Genomic DNA, 20,784 nt, shown 5'->3' on the forward strand with positions numbered 1-20,784 from the left:
CTTCACAAGTATAGTGAAAATTGCGTTTCAGTCAACTGAATATATTGAATATTTCGCCAATCAACTGTGTTTTATTGAAATCATATTGAATTGCCTTCCTCACGGATACAATTTGACAAACAAAAATTATCTTGAAGAAAAATAGAAGTACTCCTTCGAATCCTTCTATAGTGTTGAAATATCTGCAGATTCGTTTTCACAACGAAAATACAAGTGTAAATCACAAATATTCGTTAACAGCTGATTCTTTGATGGATCAGGAACACAGAGATGTCTGTAATCTGTGCTCGATATAAACGCAGAACAAAATAAAGCGAGAGAGTATCATTAGATTTTCTTTCATAAAACAAGGATAGAACATGGTGGCGCCGCCATGAAACGAATCTCTTATTTTCGATTTAGTCTAATGTCATTCCATTCAAAAATTGACGAGTGCATACACCATATTTTTAGACATCTTAGCATGAACTCTTATGTCATGTCAAGGTGACTGGGTCTTTCTAGGCGCCAAAAAATTAAGAATATGAATTCTAGGAAAAGAGATCACTTTGAGATCAAGTACCAAAGATTCCTCTATGCAAATACTTTTCAACCTACAAATAGAATTTGGTCTTTATTTCCAATCTATTTTGGTACATTTTTCATTTTACCATACAGAATTGGATATAAGTCTTGAATGAAATTAATATTTCGTGAAACAATAACTTAAAATGATCTCTCTGCAACCCGTCAAAGATTTTGAATTACACTCATTTTCTGACAATAAAATTGAGTCTTTTTTCAATCGCAACCCCATCCCACCTTTTTTTTTCCAAATGGAAACATACTATGTGTGGGCTAGTTTGAAAGCTCTCGGAAAATGGAATCCCAGCATAATATTTGCCTTTTTTCAAATTTTTGTGATTCAGAAAAAACAAAAAAGTCTGTTGGAAAAAACTTATAGTTTTTCAACCAATAAAATAAAATAAAGTCGCTGAAACGCGTTAACTCTCAGTTTCCAATTGTACTTATTTTTTGACAATAAAATGAAATTATTAAATATTTTTCTTCAACTCCCGGAAAAATTAATCTTACCATATCTGGTCTTTATTTGTATTTCAGTCTCATATGATTATCAGAAATGTCCTCCAGCCATTACTTCACTATGGTAAAATCCTTCAATAGAATTCTGAATGCAATACAGCCGATATTTTTTTCAATTCTTGGCTGTCGTATTTTGATAGACTTCTTTCTTGAGGTGTCCTCAAAAAATTAATCCTAATGGCGTTTAGTCTAGGGATTTTGGTGGCCATTCAGTTTTATTGCCAAAAAATATAAGTACAATCGGTTCGCAATTAACGTGATTCAGAATCTTAATTTTAAGTTGATATTATTTTTTTTTAAGGGAATTTTGTTTCAAAGTTTTGATTGAATTGGTAACTTTCACTTGTGTTTGACCATCTTCATCAAATAAAACTTGTCTTCACATAATGAAAATTCATACAGACTGAAGAGAAAATCATTAAAATATGGATATCTCCGACACATTGACAAAAAGTGATTTTAACTGATGGCATAGTCATATTTAGCAATGTAACTGGTATCGTCGGGTCATTTTTAGTTTCAAATATCCTCAACTTTTAAAGAGTAGTTAATTACAGATAATCCACATTATCAATCAGTACGTGCAAAATCTTCTACTTTCTTAATTCAGGGTAGTAGACTTGCACTTAAGCACCTGAGTGGAGTCAGCTGACCAAGATTCAACGGCAGCCCTACCATTGGTCGGGATTTTTATACCCGAGGTCAGCAGATTTCGGCTCCAGCGATCTCTGTATGGTGGGTATAAAGAAAGTGGTTGGCAGAAATATGCCACAACCACTGACTAGGAAGGACCTAGTTCTAGGACACAAAAACTAATCATACATTTCTAAAATTCAAATTTAAACAACTATTCAGTTGAAGTTACAATAATGTAACTTTTTTATTACCACATTTTATGTACATGTCATGAGTAATATACACTTTCATTTGAACAATGCAGTAAGAGACAATTGGAATCATCAGCCTAAGACTTCGAGGCAGCTGCTGCAGCAGCCTTTTCTTCTTCTCTAATTCTATCTTTCTTGAGAGGTCCCATGAAGGCAGCCTTGTCAGCAGCAGTCTGGAATCTACCATGACCAAATTTGGAAGAAGTATCAATGAATTTCAAATTGATCTTCTCTAGGGCAACACGCTTCGTATGGACCAGCAAAGACTGGAAAAATAACAAGATTTTATAGATTTTTGAGCACATTGGTTCCGCAAGAAATTACACACTATTATAGACTATGCACAAAGAATTAGAATATTTGAACTAATATTTATAGCTTTCATGACTATATTATTAAGATTGAGAAGGAATAAATTAATAGAATGTTTGTAATCCATCAGACCCTTACCCTGTATAGCTAATACAAAGTGGATAAAGAAAATTACAAAGTTGATATCGCAAGGTAAAGATTAAATTTAAAAATCATTGAAGTGATTTCAAAACCCTGAATCCTTGCTGATTTGACAAAAACAAAAAGGTAATACCATCTTTTCTCAAGATTTTAACTCTCTTTTTGGCAAGCCTTAATCATACTGAAATCATTTTGAACTTCGCCATAATAACGAAAGCCTCATTGTTCCTGGTTCTTTGAAAACGTCAAGGTTTGATCTAGGTGTAAAATATTTCAGCAGCCAGTTTTATAAAAACATGCTTTTTTCAATTAGCTCAAAAATCAATTTGTGGAATATCTGAACAAATTCAACAACTCTGAATGATTTGATAGCCTGTATGAACTAAACTTCCTTACAAAACGCAGGCAATCCTAGTCTCTGAAGACGGCAAGGACCTCTGCAGTACACGTCTGGTCACATTAGTGAACATAACCTAACGCCACTGACGCAACAGCCATCTACTTTGCTCCCTCACCCATTCTAAACAAGCAGTTATGTGCCATAGTAAAGTTTGTACCCTCAAATACTGCCTTGAGTGAAGATTCTGTCAGTAGAGGTTGATAAAACATCATCAAATGTGTCTTGGATGGGTTTTGTAAAGCAGTTTAAGGATCATCCCGATGTCTGAGCGTAATTTACTAAATAACGCTGTTGCCTCTCGGAAAAACTTGAAAGTCTTCCACTACATAGTGTATAACATTCCCCAGAAAACAAAAACAATGTGTGAATATGTTATTGAGAGAAGAGAACACAGATACTTTTGACCCATGCACAGTTGTTAAGACTTGCTATGATATTCCACAAATTGTTTTTTGCGCTAACTAAACAAAAGACATAAGTATGGCTGTTGAAATTACCCCGACCAAACGTATCGAGAAATCGACGAAAAATATTTGAGCTAATACATAATCAAGTATGAAAAAACAGAACACAGAAATATCCTTCATGACTGTATGATTGAAACAAAGAAAGCGAATTTGAAGAAAGTAATTAATCATTGGCACTGTTCTCTCATACTGAATGAAGTGATCTATGTAACAAAAATCAGATAGATCAGTTTAAGCAATAGCTCTTGCATTTTCAATCAGTTCCCCCTTTCACAACTCAAACATGATTGTAAGTTATCATTCTGATCACTTTTTTCAGGCATTCAGTGAATTAATGTGTTCTGATTGCAAAATCAGTTTCAGTTGAATGACAAAAGTTCCATCAGTACAAAAGAATACTATTATTTTGTTTAGTTTATATAGAATAATTATTTTTCTTTCAGAATTCTTGATTTTGCTTCACCGATTTCGAATTATATACAAAGTAATGAATTTCAATGAGAGTAATTTTAAATTGAGTAGAATGTTTGTAATCCATCAGACCCTTACCTTGTATAGCTAATACAAGGTGGGTAAAGAAAATTACAAAGTTGATATCGCAAGGTAAAGATTAAATTTAAAAATCATTGAAGTGATTTCAAAACCCTGAATCCTTGCTAATTTAACAAAAACAAAAAGATAATACTAACTTTTCTCAATGTTATAACCCTCTTTTTGGTACCCATGCAGCAACCCTTAATCATAATGAAATCGTTATTGACTTCACCATAATGAGGAAAGCCACCCATTGGTGTGATGGTTTTTTCAGTCAAATCATACTGAGTTGAGGCATTGTTTTTGATGACCTGTGAAAGAAAATGACATAAACAAAAAAAAATAACAAGGATATTGAAATTTTAGCATATAAATTTTTCAGTCCTATCATTCATAAACATAGAATTATTCATAATCCTTTTGGCTCTATTGAGAATCATCATACAGATTTTTGTAGACAAAAAGAATAAATCATTCTTGAAATAAATTAAACAAACCTTGCCATCTTTGGTGTGAATACCAGCACCAATCCTATAAATCTTCTTATTTATTTCTGTACGATGATGGTATCCTTTCTGACCAGCCCTCGCAACAGTGAATGATACTCTAGAAGGATGCCAAGCACCAATGCAAGCTACTTTACGAAGACCTTTGTGTGTTTTACGAGGTAATTTTTTTGTATGCCATCTTGAAGTGACACCTAAAAAAAAAGAATTAGAGACCAAAGTTAAAACACATCTATAAAAAATTTTAAATCAGAAATAAACAATAGTTTGATCACCCACCCTTGAATCCTTTTCCCTTGGTAACTCCAATGCAGTCGATCATTTCATCTTGAGCAAATACTTCAGAAATGGGAATAGGCTTCTCAAAATGCTTTCTAGCCCACTCCACTTTATCTGCAATGGATCCACCATTTAATTGGATTTCCATTATGTCAGCTTTTTTTTGACGTTGCTTCAAAAGCTTCATCTAGAAAAAAGAAGCTTGTATTTATTACTGGCAAGGCTCCAAATTTTTCAATGAAATAAGTTGTCAAGTATAATAATAAGTAATAATCAAAAATTTTACCTGTGTATGCGCAATGATCCTGACTACTTTGCAGTATTTAATAATTTTCTTCAAATCCCTATCGATCGATTTTTTTCCAAGATCATCAGACCATTTCTTCGAAGCTTTAGTAAAAGCCTTCTTCTTGCTCTTATACCTATTTATCAATCACTACGAATTAGGACCCACTGCTTGAAATTTTGGGGCAGATATTCAACCTACAGGGACGAGTATTGTCTCATTGAAAACAGCCAGAAAGACAACTACTATTTGTAGTTTCTTTCAGAACCATATCAAGAGGAAACAAATACTCACTTGTTCAACTTCAAAAACTTAGAATCCCATTGGGACCTGGTGTTTCTCAGTTAACATAATCAAATGTCCTCATGTAGTCATTGGAAGACTGAATGATCTCATTAGTTTCAATTTTAATAAGTCATAATTAATATCACTAAGAATTGTATCATTGAAAAAGAAAAGTGAGTGAAAATACCAGAATTTTTCAGAATATGTCAACATACCAATTCTTGTAAAAGCGCCTGCGGCAGTCCTCTGACAGATGTTCTGCCCAAACAGTGGCCAATGCTCGCAAGCCATGAGGGGTTTCAATATAACCCACAACGCCCACAACCATCATAGGTGGAGTTTCTATTATAGTCACTGCTTCAACAATCTCTTTCTTGTTAATTTCTGTAGAGGAATATGAAAGTTGAAAGAATATCCTTACCAAAACCATTAGAGCACTTATTTATTTGTAATACAATTTCAGTAATAAATTAGAATCATAAATAAGTCATAATCCTTTTGGCTAATGAAGCATCATGCTATAGGAATCTGTAGTATGAACTTGAGATTAAAATGAGAAAACTACTCACTTGAACCGGGACGGTCAGCTTCCCTCACCACGTGGGTCATTCCAGATTTATAACCCATAAAAGCGGTGAGATGCACAGGTTTAGAGGGATCGTCTTTGGGGAAAGCCTTGACTTTACCACGATGTCTCCTAGACCTTTTCTTTGGATAGAATCCCATCGAGCCATGGCGTGGGGCACTGAATTTACGATGAGACTGAAATAGTTCATTATGTTAAAAATAAATTAATGATGATATTCAAGTTAATGCTGTCAAATGCTAGTATCAGACCGCCCTAGAATAATATCTTCATGGTTATTCAGTTTCAACCATAAACTAAAGAATATCTAAATCATCATTTGCATAATATATAAAACGTTCGACCGATAATAATCCGGCTTGAAAAATATCTACAAGATAGGAATGAAAGTACATTTTCTCAAATGAGTGAAATGATCGGAATTGAAAAAAAAATTAGCAGATCCAACTTACCATAGTAGTAACCACAGGACACCAATATAAGTAGCAACTGTATTACTCCCTGGGTGATCAGTGCAAAAATGGACGAACCAGGCGGAAATGATGAAGCAAGAGGCCACGTCGAGAAAACGCATGCGTAAATGAAGCTGCTAACTGACAAGAAAAAAAAGTAGGCGCAATGGCCCCAACAACTAAGCTGTATTCGGGTTCGGCTTTTGGACGGTCCGAGGATGGTTCTAGAACTGCGCAGAGGATTTTATACTAGGGCGCAAGTGTTTTGCGCAGTCCTAGAACAATTCTCGGACTGTCAGAAAGCCGAACCCGAATACGACTCTACTCTGTAATCAGTGGGCCACAGAACACTAATATCCTGTGGGCCCCAATGTGACTTAAGAGATCGGAAGTAATCGGGGTCACTCGGATGTTGCCACATGCTACGTCACTCTAGCGCGCATCGCGCATTGACTTGACTTTTGACTTGGAGTGCGAAGATTATACAGTGTGATCCAACAATTTCCTAGTACTAAAGATCAGATCCATTGCTAAAAGACAGCCACGTCCCTCGCTTCGTCTCTTTCATGTACCCTCTTTATGTTTCCGACTGAACCAGTTGCAGGTTGCGTCAAATTTCGCAACCAGTTGCACAACGTAAGTAGCGGATGAATTTTTCCATGATGTCGATCGTTATATTAAATAAAGCCGCCGTTGTTCGCACTGAGTCGTTATATAATAATATATAATAATTTTATCATTTCCACCCTTTCTTCTACATATACCATTTTCAATTCTACTACAAATTTACAATCGCTTTGACACACTTGTAACGTTCCTAAAAATTCACGGATAGACTAAAGGTAAGATGTCTAAAAATATGGTGTATGCACTCGTCAATTTTTGAATGGAATGCCATTAGACTAAATCGAAAATAAGAGATTCGTTTCGTGGCGGCACCACCATGTTCTATCCTTGTTCTATGAAAAAAAATCTAATGATACTCTCTCGCTTTATTTTTTCTGCGTTTATATCGATCACAGATTACAGTCACCTCTGTGTTCCTGATCCATCAAAAAATCAGCTGTTAACGAATATTTGTGATGTACACTTGTATTTTCGTTGTAAGAACGAATCTGCAGATATTTCAACACTATAGAAGGATTCGAAGGAGTATTTCTATTTTTCTTCAAGATAATTTTTATTTGACAAATTGTATTCGTGAGGAAGGCAATTCAATATGATTTCAATAAAACACAGTTGATTGGCGAAATATTCAATATATTCAGTTGACTGAAACACAATTTTCACTATACTTGTGAAGAATATTTGAAGAACAGACTCGTACAGATTAACATATTTCTGTTTCTTAATACATGCTCACAATTCACATTACATATTTTCAATACAGTTCCTTTATTGCTTAAATATTGCTGAAGTTGCCATAAAACTGTTAGCTCTATCCCTTCCGAATGTTCATCTGATTTGGCTCTGCCTCAATTTCCAACAACAAAGGGCGATTGTCCAACAACACTGAATTCTTAGCTGTAGTTCTTGATTGTCCATACAGAAAACTGAACGACATGTTGAATTGTTGTACGACCTTTCTCGAAAGTAATACATTTTCACACACCAATAATCGCTTATAAATACAGCACATTCGCAAGTCGTAGGAATGCATTCAAATTATTTTCAAATATCATTTGACAACTGTCAATTCCTAAACGGCGCTACCTACAGTGGGAAAAACGAAACTTATCTCTTATTTTCGAAGCGGGAAAAACAAAATCTAATCAGTGCATACACCATGTTTTTAGACATCTTAACTAAAGGTATATAAATCGAAAATATAGTCCGCCTACTTTTTTGGACAAAAAAGCAACAACATAACTACTAAATACCTGTGAAATGTGCCGCATACGAATAATATTCCCGAGATAAATATTATTCCACATTGCCTCTTTAGTTCTTCCACTATTTTCGCTGTTATTTTATTATCGATGGATCTTTTGAAGCAAAATTTTGGGTCAGATAGTACTCGATATACGATCTTCAAAATTGTTTATCGCATTACCTCTCATCCCTATTCAAAATCAAGGGGTTGTGCTCACCCACGTTAGGGGTTTGAATTTACGGGGATGAAAAAAGCGGAAAAGTTGTTCCCCCTCGAATCAGAAATTGAGGGTGCGAGCAATTTTTCACATTTTCATTTTAAAGTCGGAAAATCGAGGTGTTAAGTTTTCGTTGGACCGCCCTTTTTCATAAATACTACCACAAAACTTACGGCACTCTTAACAAAACGGAAAAGTGGTAGTAACATTATCATTATGGGAGAAGATATGTCAATGTTACTGAGAAAAATAAACATGGAAGAATCCAGAAAAATTATGAAATCACTGAAGAACAAACATTTAAGCGGGTATGGTGGAATATCAAACAAAATAATTGAACAAACGGTTGAGGAAATAGTGGAACCTATTTATTACATTATCAACAACTCCTTAGAAAATGGAATATTTCCAGACAGCATAAAAATAGCAATTGTCAAACCAATACACAAAAAAGGTGATGTCAATTTTAGTATATGGTAACTACAGACCAATAAGCATATATTACCCAGCTTCTCAAAGGTTTCGGAGATGGCTTATTGTAACAAAATCATGAATTTTTTAACAGAAAATGCATTCTTCAAGGATTTAATGAGAAAACTGGAAAAGTCTGGAATATGAGGACCAGCATTGATGTGGGCATCAAGATCATATTTTGAGGCAAGGAAACAATTGGTGGAGGTTGAATCGAATGGAGAAATTTTCAAGTCTTACTTAGAAGAGATGATTTTGGGCATTCCGCAGGAAAGCATCGCTGGTCCGCTCTTTTTTATAATATATAGGTATCAATGACTTCGATACATGTCCTAGTCAAAATGAAAATGTGCGAACTATGTGGATGACACAAACTTACTGGTCATTCATAGAATTTTTTTAGAAGTTATAAGATCTTGAGTTTAAAGCTGATAGAGGAGAGTCAAAAGTGGTTCGAAGCTTGGGAACGTACATCGAGGGCCCGATGCAAGGGTTCGCGTCGTCGACGTTAAAACCAATGTTGGCGAATACAGACTATCAGTTCACAAAATTTTGCCGGTTGGCGGTTGGAAATGGAAGACTAGACTTTTTCGGCTTGGGAGAATGTTAAAATTTGAGTTGAGTTACCTTAGTTTTTTGTATCATTGTTGGATTTACATTAGGATCTTAGTTTAAATAAAAAAAGGAACGTTGACATTTTTATGATGACAGAAAATAAAGACTGAAAAGACGTCCGACTTTTAATTAACAGAATGTGCGAGTTCAGTAGTAGACCAAGATCTGAACATTTGGTGATTGTATCGAAGTTGAGGTTTGGGAATGTATTCTATATGGGTCATCAAATATAGAAGCTTTATTTGTTTTGCAAAAAAAAAGTTGTAAAAATCACGAGTAATTTTCAAGTACAGCCAATCGTACAGAAGTTTTTTCAAGAAGAATGGCTTACTAACAATATATGCCTTATATATACAGGAGTGTAATATGGGACTGCACAGAAAAGAAAATTAAAACACAAAGTTCACGCCTGGAAAAGAATCAGCAAGAAATATGGGGGATATTCCAGTAGATGAATTAATATTTAAAAAAAAAATCCCTTATTACCACATTCCGATCCCTACTCAAGAGGAAAATCCTCACTGCCTTCGATACTCATATAATCTTTGGAAGCGCTCTGTAAGCTTGTAGTGTTGAAAAAATTGATTGGCCAGCTCAATCTCCAGGCATGAGGCATGAATAGTATCAAGCAAGTCTGGGCATCTGTTCTCCTATCCTATCCCTAGAACAACCGATTAACAGATATCGATTGAAATTTATTCTGGGAGGATTCTGCATCTCTTCATAAACTTTTTAGGGTTTTCACTCCCAATCTCTGAAACAAAATCAATTAAAAATGAAATCAACGATTTGCTCCTGCGTAAATTCTTGCACTAATTTGTCAGGAGCAAATTAACTAGAAAAAATTGTTGCCATAAAAATCCCATAAAATTTTGCCTCTTGCACCAGAGTGAATACGTCCCCCTTCTATATCTCTGGTCCCGTTCTGTCCGTTCCCGTGAATGCGTACACTCTCGAATGAAATAGAGTGAACAATGAACAATCAGAGAGTTTGTCTTTGGAACAGTCTACTCTGTAATCTGTGTGCACGGTATTGACAAAAGAGATTTTTCCTCGAGCTTACCACACCTAACCATAGCATACCATCCTCCTCCTCAGTCCTTTCTCCTACGCAAGGAGATGGTGACGTCATGACGTTCGACTGTGATCGACCACTCGTCTCTATTCTGAGCCCTGTGAGAAGCCTCCGGAAGGGAAAGTCCTGTGAAAGTTTTTATTTGATCAGACCACCGTGAAGGAGATCTGCCCTTTGATCGTCGACCCTCGACTTTTCCTTCAATAATCAGTCTCTCCATTCCTTCTTTCCTCCTAGTGATGTGACCAAAGTACCTCAGAATATTTCTGTTAATTTTCGTGACGAGTCTTGAATTAATCTTTAGTTCTTGGAAGAACAGACTCATTTGTGCGTCGTGCTGTCCACGGGATTCGCAATATCCTCCTGTAGACCCACATTTCGAAGGCGTTAATCCTCCTTGCATCCGCTTTCTTGATGGTCCATGTTTCACAGGCGTATGTTGCAACGGGAAAGATTAATGCACCTGCCAGACGAAGTTTTGTGTTTTTAGTTATTTCGGTGTCCTTCCAAATTTTCACCAGTTTGACTGTTGCAGTCCTAGCCATCGCAATCCGCCGTTTAATCTCTTCTTCACACATGGGCGTAGCCAGGGTTGAGTTTCGGGGGGGGTTTTAGATGAAATTTTTCTGATTTTGACATATAAAGTGAGACTTTTTGAAAATGATATTATGTATACCTATATTATTTCGGGGGGGGGGTTTGAACCCCCAAAACCCCCCCCCCTGGCTACGCCCGTGTCTTCACATCCACCTTGATTCGATATTATTGATCCTAGATAGTTAAAAGTATTCACCACCTCGTATCCCGCTATGCTTGCGACCTCCGGTTGATTGCCTTCAGCTCGGTCGATTATCATGACTTTTGTTTTCTTAGTATTGATCTTCAATCCGTATTGTTGACTTATGGTGTCAAGTTTTTGCATTATCTGTTCAAGTTCTTCATCAGATGCAGCTAATATCAGGGTGTCGTCTGCGTACCTTAGGTTGTTGATTCTGCGTCCTCCCACTCTGTTATTCCTCCACTCCAATCTTCTAAAACAGTCCGTATAATGTATTCACTGTATATATTGAACAGCAGTGGTGACACAATACATCCTTGGCGAACTCCAGCCCCCAGCCTGAACTGACTCGAGTATGCATTACTTATTCGTACCTTGGTCATGTTGTTTCCATACAATGCTTTGAGAAGCCAGATAAGATGATGTGTAACACCCATTTCTTTCATTATTTTCCACATTCTACGCCAATTTACGCAGTCAAACGCTTTGGTATAATCTACGAAGCATTGGTAAACTTTCACGTTGTATTCACTCGATTTCTCGATAATTTGGCGGATATTCAAGATCTGCTCACGGGTGCCCTTTCCAGGGACGAATCCAGTCTGCTCTTCTGAGATCTGTGGTAATAGAAACAATTTCAGCCTCTCATTGATGATATTGAGGAGTACTTTCAAAGATTAACTTCCTCTTTCGTACTTTACTTGCATGCGATACGAGAGCTATTGTTCTGTAATTATTGCAGTCTGTTGGGCTGCCTTTTTTGTAGATTGGAACAAACCCCCGCGTTCCATATTTCCTGGCATATTGTGCGAATAATGTCAATGGCGTCTTCTCCCATGCCTTTTTATTGTTTCAGCCGTTATTCGGTCTTCTCCCATAGCTTTACCAACTTTCAGCTTTCTTACCGCATCAACCACTTCGCTTCTAAGGATATTCGGTTCTTTTTTCCACGCTGTGATTTTATCAACCGCATCAATTCTGTCATCAGGTTTGGTATTTGAGTATAGATGCTCACAGTGTCTCTTCCATGTTTCTGCTATTCCTTTCAGATTGGTTATGATATTTCCTTTTTCATCTTTAATGATTTGGGTTTCTGGTTTAAATTCTCTGGCTAGATATTTTACCCTGCGGAATAGTTCCCTAAGTTCCTGATGATCAGAGTGTTCTTGTATCTCACTTCTCACAGCATATAGCACTGATGTGTTTGTTATTATCTCTGCGGCTTAGATTTTTTATTTGTTTATTCAACTCTGCAATTCGTTGGTTTTTCTCTGCGGCGTTCATTACGCATTTTGTTAGGGCTCTCCGCTTTTCTACAATTTCCATTGTTTCATCTGACATCCAGTGTTTGCGCTTCTGCAATTTTTCTTTGAAATTTGTTGAGTCGATAGCATTGACTATTGAGAATCCACTGTTTTGCGTCAATCCAAGTTTTTTCGGGGTTTGCCGTAGCTTTCGGTTTTATGCTATTCTTCAAGGCCGATTGGAACTTGGCTAATTCTTCTGGTACAACTCTGGTTGTGCTCATTGGTTTCGTTATTCCGTGGAACTTTATTTTGAATTCATACCATAGTTAACTACTATTTCTTCGCCGAGTAGTTATAAATTACGTCAAATTTTATCACACCAATTAACAAAAAACTACAGCTTAGGTAATGGTTACTTGGTGTGGTAAGCTTTGACTACTCCTCAAAGAAATAGTATTTAACTATGGTATCAAAGATATTATAATATCTTTGTATGGTATGCTATGGTTAGGTGTGGTAAGCTCGAGGAAGAATCCCTAAAGAATAACCTCTCGTTTAGGTTTAGGCTCACTGTGTTATTGTTCAAATACGTTCACGAATCACTGCCACCTAAAATTTTCGATATTTGAAAAATATAGTACTATAACTCAACTAACTTAAGTAGTTTAGTGAGCAGAACAATAAATAATGTAACTTAGTACCAACATGAATGACTTCAAAATTTCATGGAAATGTTTTCTGCAAAAGATAAAATTGCTTATGTGGATGCATGATTGCTATAGGATAGGGAAATAGAATATGAATAACAATAGCTTATTATATCTATACATATTTGTTTATTTGTATATTTACAGTTTTGTACATGAAAAAAATATTTACACATAATAAAATTATGATTTACTGGTTAGCAATTGCGGCCCTCTCTTCTCTCTGTCCTTTTTGAAAGGAGGCATGGAAGAAATTTCATCAGCTGCAGTCTGGTATCTTGTATGACCAAATATACATTTTCAATTGAACAATGCAGTAAAAGATAATTGGAATCATCAGCCTAAGACTTAGAAGCAGCTGCTGCAGCAGCCTTTTCTTCTTCTCTAATTCTATCTTTCTTGAGAGGTCCCATGAAGGCAGCCTTGTCAGCAACAGTCTGGAATCTACCATGACCGAATTTGGAAGAAGTATCAATGAATTTCAAATTGATCTTCTCCAGGGCAACACGCTTTGTATGGACCAGCAAAGACTGGAAAATAACAAGGTTTTATAAAATTTTGTTACCATTTCAAGAGCACATTGGTTCCACAAGAAATTACAAACTATTATGAAAACTATGCACAAAGAATTAGAATATTTGGACTAATACATAATATTTATAGCTTTCATGACTATTTTATTACAATTGAGAAGAAATAAATTAATAGAGTGTTTGTAATCCATCAGACCCTTACCTTCTATAGCTAATACAAGGTGGGTAAAGAAAATTACAAAGTTGATATCGCAAGGTAAAGATTAAATTTAAAAATCATTGAAGTGATTTCAAAACCCTGAATCCTTGCTAATTTAACAAAAAGATAATACTAACTTTTCTCAATGTTATAACCCTCTTTTTGGTACCCATGCAGCAACCCTTAATCATAATGAAATCGTTATTGACTTCACCATAATGAGGAAAGCCACCCATTGGTGTGATGGTTTTTTCAGTCAAATCATACTGAGTTGAGGCATTGTTTTTGATGACCTGTGAAAGAAAATGACATAAACAACAACAAAAATAACAAGGGATCTTGAAATTTTAGCATATGAATTTTTCAGTCCTATCATTCATAAACATAGAATTATTCATAATCCTTTTGGCTCTATTGAGAATCATCACAGTTTTTTTGTGGACAAAAAGAATAAATCATTCTTGAAATAAATGAAACAAACCTTGCCATCTTTAGTGTGAATACCAGCACCAATCCTATAAATCTTCTTATTTATTTCTGTACGATGATGGTATCCTTTCTGACCAGCCCTTGCAACAGTGAATGATACCCTAGAAGGATGCCATGCTCCAATACATGCTACTTTACGAAGTCCCTTGTGTGTTTTACGAGGTAATTTCTTTGTATGCCATCTTGAGGTTACACCTGAAAGGATAATTGTAGACAGACGCTATAAAACTTTTGTATTTACCATTTTAAAGAGGAAATGGCTGAGAATTTGATGACCCACCCTTGAATCCTTTTCCCTTGGTAACTCCAATACAGTCGATCATTTCATCTTGAGCAAATACTTCAGAAATGGGAATAGGCTTCTCAAAATGTTTTTTAGCCCACTCAACTTTATCTGCAATGGATCCACCATTCAATTGGATTTCCATTATGTCAGCTTTTTTTTGACGTTGCTTCAGAAGCTTCATCTGGAATAAAGGACAAACAATTTATTAGTAATTGAGAAGACTGTAATAATTAATGTGACATGATATTTGAAATTTTAATGATGGAAGTATAATAGTAAAATACAACTGAAAATTTTACCTGTGTATGAGCAATGATCCTGACTACTTTACAGTATTTGATAATTTTCTTCAAATCCCTTTCAATTGATTTCTTTCCAAGATCATCTGACCACTTCTTGGAAGCTTTAGTAAAAGCCTTCTTCTTGCTCTTATACCTATTTATCAACCACTATCAATTAGAACCAATTGTTTGAAATTTTGGTGCAAATGTTGACCTACAAGGACGAGTACTGTCTCGTTGAAAATGGCAAGAAAGGCAACTACTACCTGTAGTTCCTCTCAGAACCATATCAAGAGGAAACAAATACTCACTTGTTCAACTTCGAATACTCAGGATCCCGATGGGATCTGTTGTTTCTCAGTGAACATATTCAAAAGTCCTCATGGAGTCATTGGAAGACTGAATGATTTCATTAGTTTCAATTTTAATAAATCACAATTATTATCACTAAGAATTGTATCATTGAAAAAGAAAAGAGGGTGAAATTGACAGAATTTTTCAGATTCATGTGTTAACATACCAATTTTTGTAAAATCGTCTGCGGCAGTCCTCTGATAGATGTTCTGCCCAAACAGTAGCCAACGCTCGCAAGCCATGAGGGGTTTCAATATAACCCACAACGCCCACAACCATCATAGGAGGAGTTTCTATTATAGTCACGGCTTCAACAATCTCTTTCTTGTTAATTTCTGTAGAGGAATACGAAAGTTGAAAGAATATTCTTACCAAAACCATTAGAGCACTTATTTATTTGTAATATTTCAGTAATAAATTAGAATCATAAATAAGTCATAATCCTTTTGGCTAATGAAGCATCATGCTATAGGAATCTGTAGTATGAACTTGCGATTAAAATGAGAAAACTACTCACTTGAACCGGGACGGTCAGCTTCCCTCACCACGTGGGTCATTCCAGATTTATAACCCATAAAAGCGGTGAGATGCACAGGTTTAGAGGGATCGTCTTTGGGGAAAGCCTTGACTTTACCACGATGTCTCCTAGACCTTTTCTTTGGATAGAATCCCATCGAGCCATGGCGTGGGGCACTGAATTTACGATGAGACTGAAATAGTTCATTATGTTAGAAATAAATTAATGATGATGTTCAAGTTAATGCTGTCAAATGCTAGTATCAGACCGCCCTAGAATAATATCTTCATGGTTATTCAGTTTCAACCATAAACTAAAGAATATCTAAATCATCATTTGCATAATATATAAAATGTCCGACAAATAATAAACGAAGTCAGATAATAATCCGGCTTGGAAAATATCTAGGTAGGAATGAAAGTACATTTTCTCAAATGAGTGAAATGATCGGAATTGAAAAAAAAATTATCAGATCCAACTTACCATAGTAGCAACCACAGGACACCAATACAAGTAGCAACTGTATTTCTCCCTGAGCGATCAAGATCAAAGCAAAAATGGACGAATAAGAATAAGGCGGAAGCGGAAATGATGAAGCAAAAGGCCACGTCGACAGAACAACGCATGTGCAAATATAAATAAAGCTGCCAACCCAACAGTGCCAACCGGCAACCAGAGGAACTATATCTCTGGTGCCAACCAAAGAGGAACTTTGGTGCCAACTGCCAAGAAAGTAGGCGCCACAGAACAGTAGGCGCAATGGCCCCAATGTGACTTAAGAGATCGGAAGCAAAGATTATAGCTATATATAGCTATAATATAATAATATATAATATATAGCTATAATCTTTGATCGGAAGTAATCGGGGTCACTCGGATGTTGCCACACACTACTTCACTATCAAAAGCTTGACCTGGCAACCAAAGATTATAGAGTTAGGTTAGATTACCTAACTCTAAAATCATAAAGAAAGGGAATCTTTTCCCTTGTCTCTTTCTATCAGAGACTCTGCTGTCTATAATCTTTGCTGGCAACTAATTGAACAGTTGAACTATGGGCGACCCAATCATCCTTCGAATCGGCTCTGAACTGAATTTCAAATTCTTTCAAATCTTCTTTCTAACTGCTAAGCACAGAATAAGTGGTATATACAAATTATATTGGATATAGAATTCTATATCCAAACATTTCAAAAAATTGTTTCTGTAATCTGTGTCTATATCATAGACATAGAGTCTCTATGTCTATGCAAATTAGCGGTGTGAAGTTGGCTGACAATTTCTAGCTGACAGAATCCCGAAGATACCCGAAGCGGCGACGGCCGCCAGTGGCGTACCCCTACTATTATTTTCGCCGAAAAATCGCTTCTGCATTACGAAATGAGATTAGTAGTGGAAATAATATAAATATTTGATGTTTGGCATATATAAATTTGATAATTCGAACAATTCGTTGGAAAAATGAATTTGTTCGATATAATTTTTCGATCAATTGAACTGAAATCGTCTAGGCGCGAAGTTTAATCTATATAACTTCTATGTTTTTATCAGTTTCAAGATGAGATTTTCACTCAGATGATGGTCAACTATTCAGGATTCATAATCCGTAAAAAACTTTACTTGCACCCCTTGCAAACTACCCTTTTTCGACCCTTTTCCGTATAAAACACCGAATTCGCGATATAAAGCGGCGCAGTCAGCTGACCATAACTTCTATGTTTTTATCAGTTTCAAGATGAGATTTTCACTCAGATGATGGTCAACTATTCAGGATTCATAATCCGTAAAAAACTTTACTTGCACCCCTTGCAAACTACCCTTTTTTGACCCTTTTCCGTATAAAAACACCGAATTTGCGCTAGGAAGCGCTCAGTCAGCTGACCATAACTTCTATTTTTTTATCAGTTTCAAGATGAGATTTTCACTCAGATGATGGTCAACTATTCAGGATTCATAATCTGTAAAAAACTTTACTTGCACCCCTTGCAAACTACCCTTTTTCGACCCTTTTCCGTATAAAACACCGAATTCGCGATATAAAGCGGCGCAGTCAGCTGACCATAACTTCTATGTTTTTATCAGTTTCAAGATGAGATTTTCACTCAGATGATGGACAACTATTCAGGATTCATAATCCGTAAAAAACTTTACTTGCACCCCTTGCAAACTACCCTTTTTCGACCCTTTTCCGTATAAAACACCGAATTCGCGATATAGAGCGGCGCAGTCAGCTGACCATAACTTCTATGTTTTTATCAGTTTCAAGATGAGATTTTCACTCAGATGATGGTCAACTATTCAGGATTCATAATTCGTAAAAAACTTTTCTTGCACCCCTTGCAAACTACCCTTTTTCGACCCTTTTCCGTATAAAACACCGAATTCGCGCTAGGAAGCGCGCAGTCAGCTGACCATAACTTCTATGTTTTTATCAGCTTCAAGATGAGATTTTCACTCAGATGATGGTCAACTATTCAGGATTCATAATCCGTAAAAAACTTTACTTGCACCCCTTGCAAACTACCCTTTTTCGACCCTTTTCCGTATAAAACACCGAATTTGCGCTAGGAAGCGCTCAGTCAGCTGACCATAACTTCTATTTTTTTATCAGTTTCAAGATGAGATTTTCACTCAGATGATGGTCAACTATTCAGGATTCATAATCTGTAAAAAACTTTACTTGCACCCCTTGCAAACTACCCTTTTTCGACCCTTTTCCGTATAAAACACCGAATTTGCGCTAGGAAGCGCTCAGTCAGCTGACCATAAATTCTATTTTTTTATCAGTTTCAAGATGAGATTTTCACTCAGATGATGGTCAACTATTCAGGATTCATAATCTGTAAAAAACTTCACTTGCACCCCTTGCAAACTACCCTTTTTCGACCCTTTTTCGACCCTTTTCCGTATAAAACACCGAATTTGCGCTAGGAAGCGCTCAGTCAGCTGACCATAACTTCTATTTTTTTATCAGTTTCAAGATGAGATTTTCACTCAGATGATGGTCAACTATTCAGGATTCATAATCTGTAAAAAACTTTACTTGCACCCCTTGCAAACTACCCTTTTTCGACCCTTTTCCGTATAAAACACCGAATTTGCGCTAGGAAGCGCTCAGTCAGCTGACCATAACTTCTATTTTTTATCAGTTTCAAGATGAGATTTTCACTCAGATGATGGTCAACTATTCAGGATTCATAATCTGTAAAAAACTTTACTTGCACCCCTTGCAAACTACCCTTTTTCGACCCTTTTCCGTATAAAACACCGAATTTGCGCTAGGAAGCGCTCAGTCAGCTGACCATAACTTCTATTTTTTTATCAGTTTCAAGATGAGATTTTCACTCAGATGATGGTCAACTATTCAGGATTCATAATCCGTAAAAAACTTTACTTGCACCCCTTTCAAACTACCCTTTTTCGACCCTTTTCCGTATAAAACACCGAATTCGCGATATAAAGCGGCGCAGTCAGCTGACCATAACTTCTATGTTTTTATCAGTTTCAAGATGAGATTTTCACTCAGATGATGGTCAACTATTCAGGATTCATAATCTGTAAAAAACTTTACTTGCACCCCTTTCAAACTACCCTTTTTCGACCCTTTTCCGTATAAAACACCGAATTCGCGCTAGGAAGCGCGCAGTCAGCTGACCATAACTTCTATGTTTTTATCAGTTTCAAGATGAGATTTTCACTCAGATGATGGTCAACTATTCAGGATTCATAATCCGTAAAAAACTTTACTTGCACCCCTTTCAAACTACCCTTTTTCGACCCTTTTCCGTATAAAACACCGAATTCGCGATATAAAGCGGCGCAGTCAGCTGACCATAACTTCTATGTTTTTATCAGTTTCAAGATGAGATTTTCACTCAGATGATGGTCAACTATTCAGGATTCATAATCTGTAAAAAACTTTACTTGCACCCCTTGCAAACTACCCTTTTTCGACCCTTTTCCGTATAAAACACCGAATTTGCGCTAGGAAGCGCTCAGTCAGCTGACCATAACATCTATTTTTTTATCAGTTTCAAGATGAGATTTTCACTCAGATGATGGTCAACTATTCAGGATTCATAATCCGTAAAAAACTTTACTTGCACCCCTTTCAAACTACCCTTTTTCGACCCTTTTCCGTATAAAACACCGAATTCGCGATATAAAGCGGCGCAGTCAGCTGACCATAACTTCTATGTTTTTATCAGTTTCAAGATGAGATTTTCACTCAGATGATGGTCAACTATTCAGGATTCATAATCCGTAAAAAACTTTACTTGCACCTCTTGCAAACTACCCTTTTTCGACCCTTTTCCGTATAAAACACCGAATTTGCGCTAGGAAGCGCGCAGTCAGCTGACCATAACTTCTATGTTTTTATCAGTTTCAAGATGAGATTTTCACTCAGATGATGGTCAACTATTCAGGATTCATAATCTGTAAAAAACTTTACTTGCACTCCTTGCAAACTACCCTTTTTCGACCCTTTTCCGTATAAAACACCGAATTTGCGCTAGGAAGCGCTCAGTCAGCTGACCATAACTTCTATTTTTTTATCAGTTTCAAGATGAGATTTTCACTCAGATGATGATCAACTATTCAGGATTCATAATCTGTAAAAAACTTTACTTGCACCCCTTTCAAACTACCCTTTTTCGACCCTTTTCCGTATAAAACACCGAATTCGCGATATAAAGCGGCGCAGTCAGCTGACCATAACTTCTATGTTTTTATCAGTTTCAAGATGAGATTTTCACTCAGATGATGGTCAACTATTCAGGATTCATAATCCGTAAAAAACTTTACTTGCACCCCTTGCAAACTACCCTTTTTCGACCCTTTTCCGTATAAAACACCGAATTCGCGCTAGGAAGCGCGCAGTCAGCTGACCATAACTTCTATGTTTTTATCAGTTTCAAGATGA

The 20,784-nt window shown here is 36.3% G+C and overlaps 1 protein-coding gene and 2 non-coding genes across 9 annotated transcripts; all 3 read right to left on the bottom strand.

Moving 5' to 3' along the window:
- Positions 1-1,933: 1,933 nt before the first annotated feature.
- On the bottom strand, positions 1,934-16,414 carry LOC123322643 (60S ribosomal protein L3-like). 7 transcript variants are annotated; one of them, XM_044910604.1, is made up of 8 exons: positions 16,344-16,414; positions 15,861-16,053; positions 15,510-15,678; positions 4,896-5,031; positions 4,610-4,796; positions 4,322-4,524; positions 3,980-4,135; positions 1,934-2,236 (listed from the first exon to the last, which is right to left on the bottom strand). In XM_044910604.1, the coding sequence occupies exons 1-8, from the start codon at positions 16,344-16,346 to the stop codon at positions 2,048-2,050; spliced, it is 1,236 nt and encodes a 411-aa protein (XP_044766539.1). In that variant the 5' UTR covers positions 16,347-16,414; the 3' UTR covers positions 1,934-2,047. The 7 variants fall into 7 exon arrangements, 5 of the variants coding, with proteins under 5 accessions (XP_044766539.1, XP_044766540.1, XP_044766543.1 ...); XM_044910605.1 differs by lacking the exons at positions 15,510-15,678; positions 15,861-16,053; positions 16,344-16,414 and adding exons at positions 5,396-5,564; positions 5,750-5,942; positions 6,219-6,331; XM_044910606.1 differs by lacking the exons at positions 1,934-2,236; positions 3,980-4,135; positions 4,322-4,524; positions 4,610-4,796; positions 4,896-5,031 and adding exons at positions 13,316-13,731; positions 14,071-14,226; positions 14,415-14,617; positions 14,703-14,889; positions 15,008-15,143.
- On the bottom strand, positions 6,008-6,085 carry LOC123323066. Its single transcript, XR_006539254.1, has one exon. It is a non-coding gene; the product is annotated as a small nucleolar RNA U43 (small nucleolar RNA).
- On the bottom strand, positions 16,119-16,196 carry LOC123323067. The gene has a single exon (XR_006539255.1). It is a non-coding gene; the product is annotated as a small nucleolar RNA U43 (small nucleolar RNA).
- Positions 16,415-20,784: the final 4,370 nt, after the last annotated feature.

This window comes from Coccinella septempunctata, chromosome 1, assembly GCF_907165205.1.
Source record: "Coccinella septempunctata chromosome 1, icCocSept1.1, whole genome shotgun sequence".
In the NCBI taxonomy this organism is placed as follows: Eukaryota; Metazoa; Arthropoda; class Insecta; order Coleoptera; family Coccinellidae; genus Coccinella; species Coccinella septempunctata.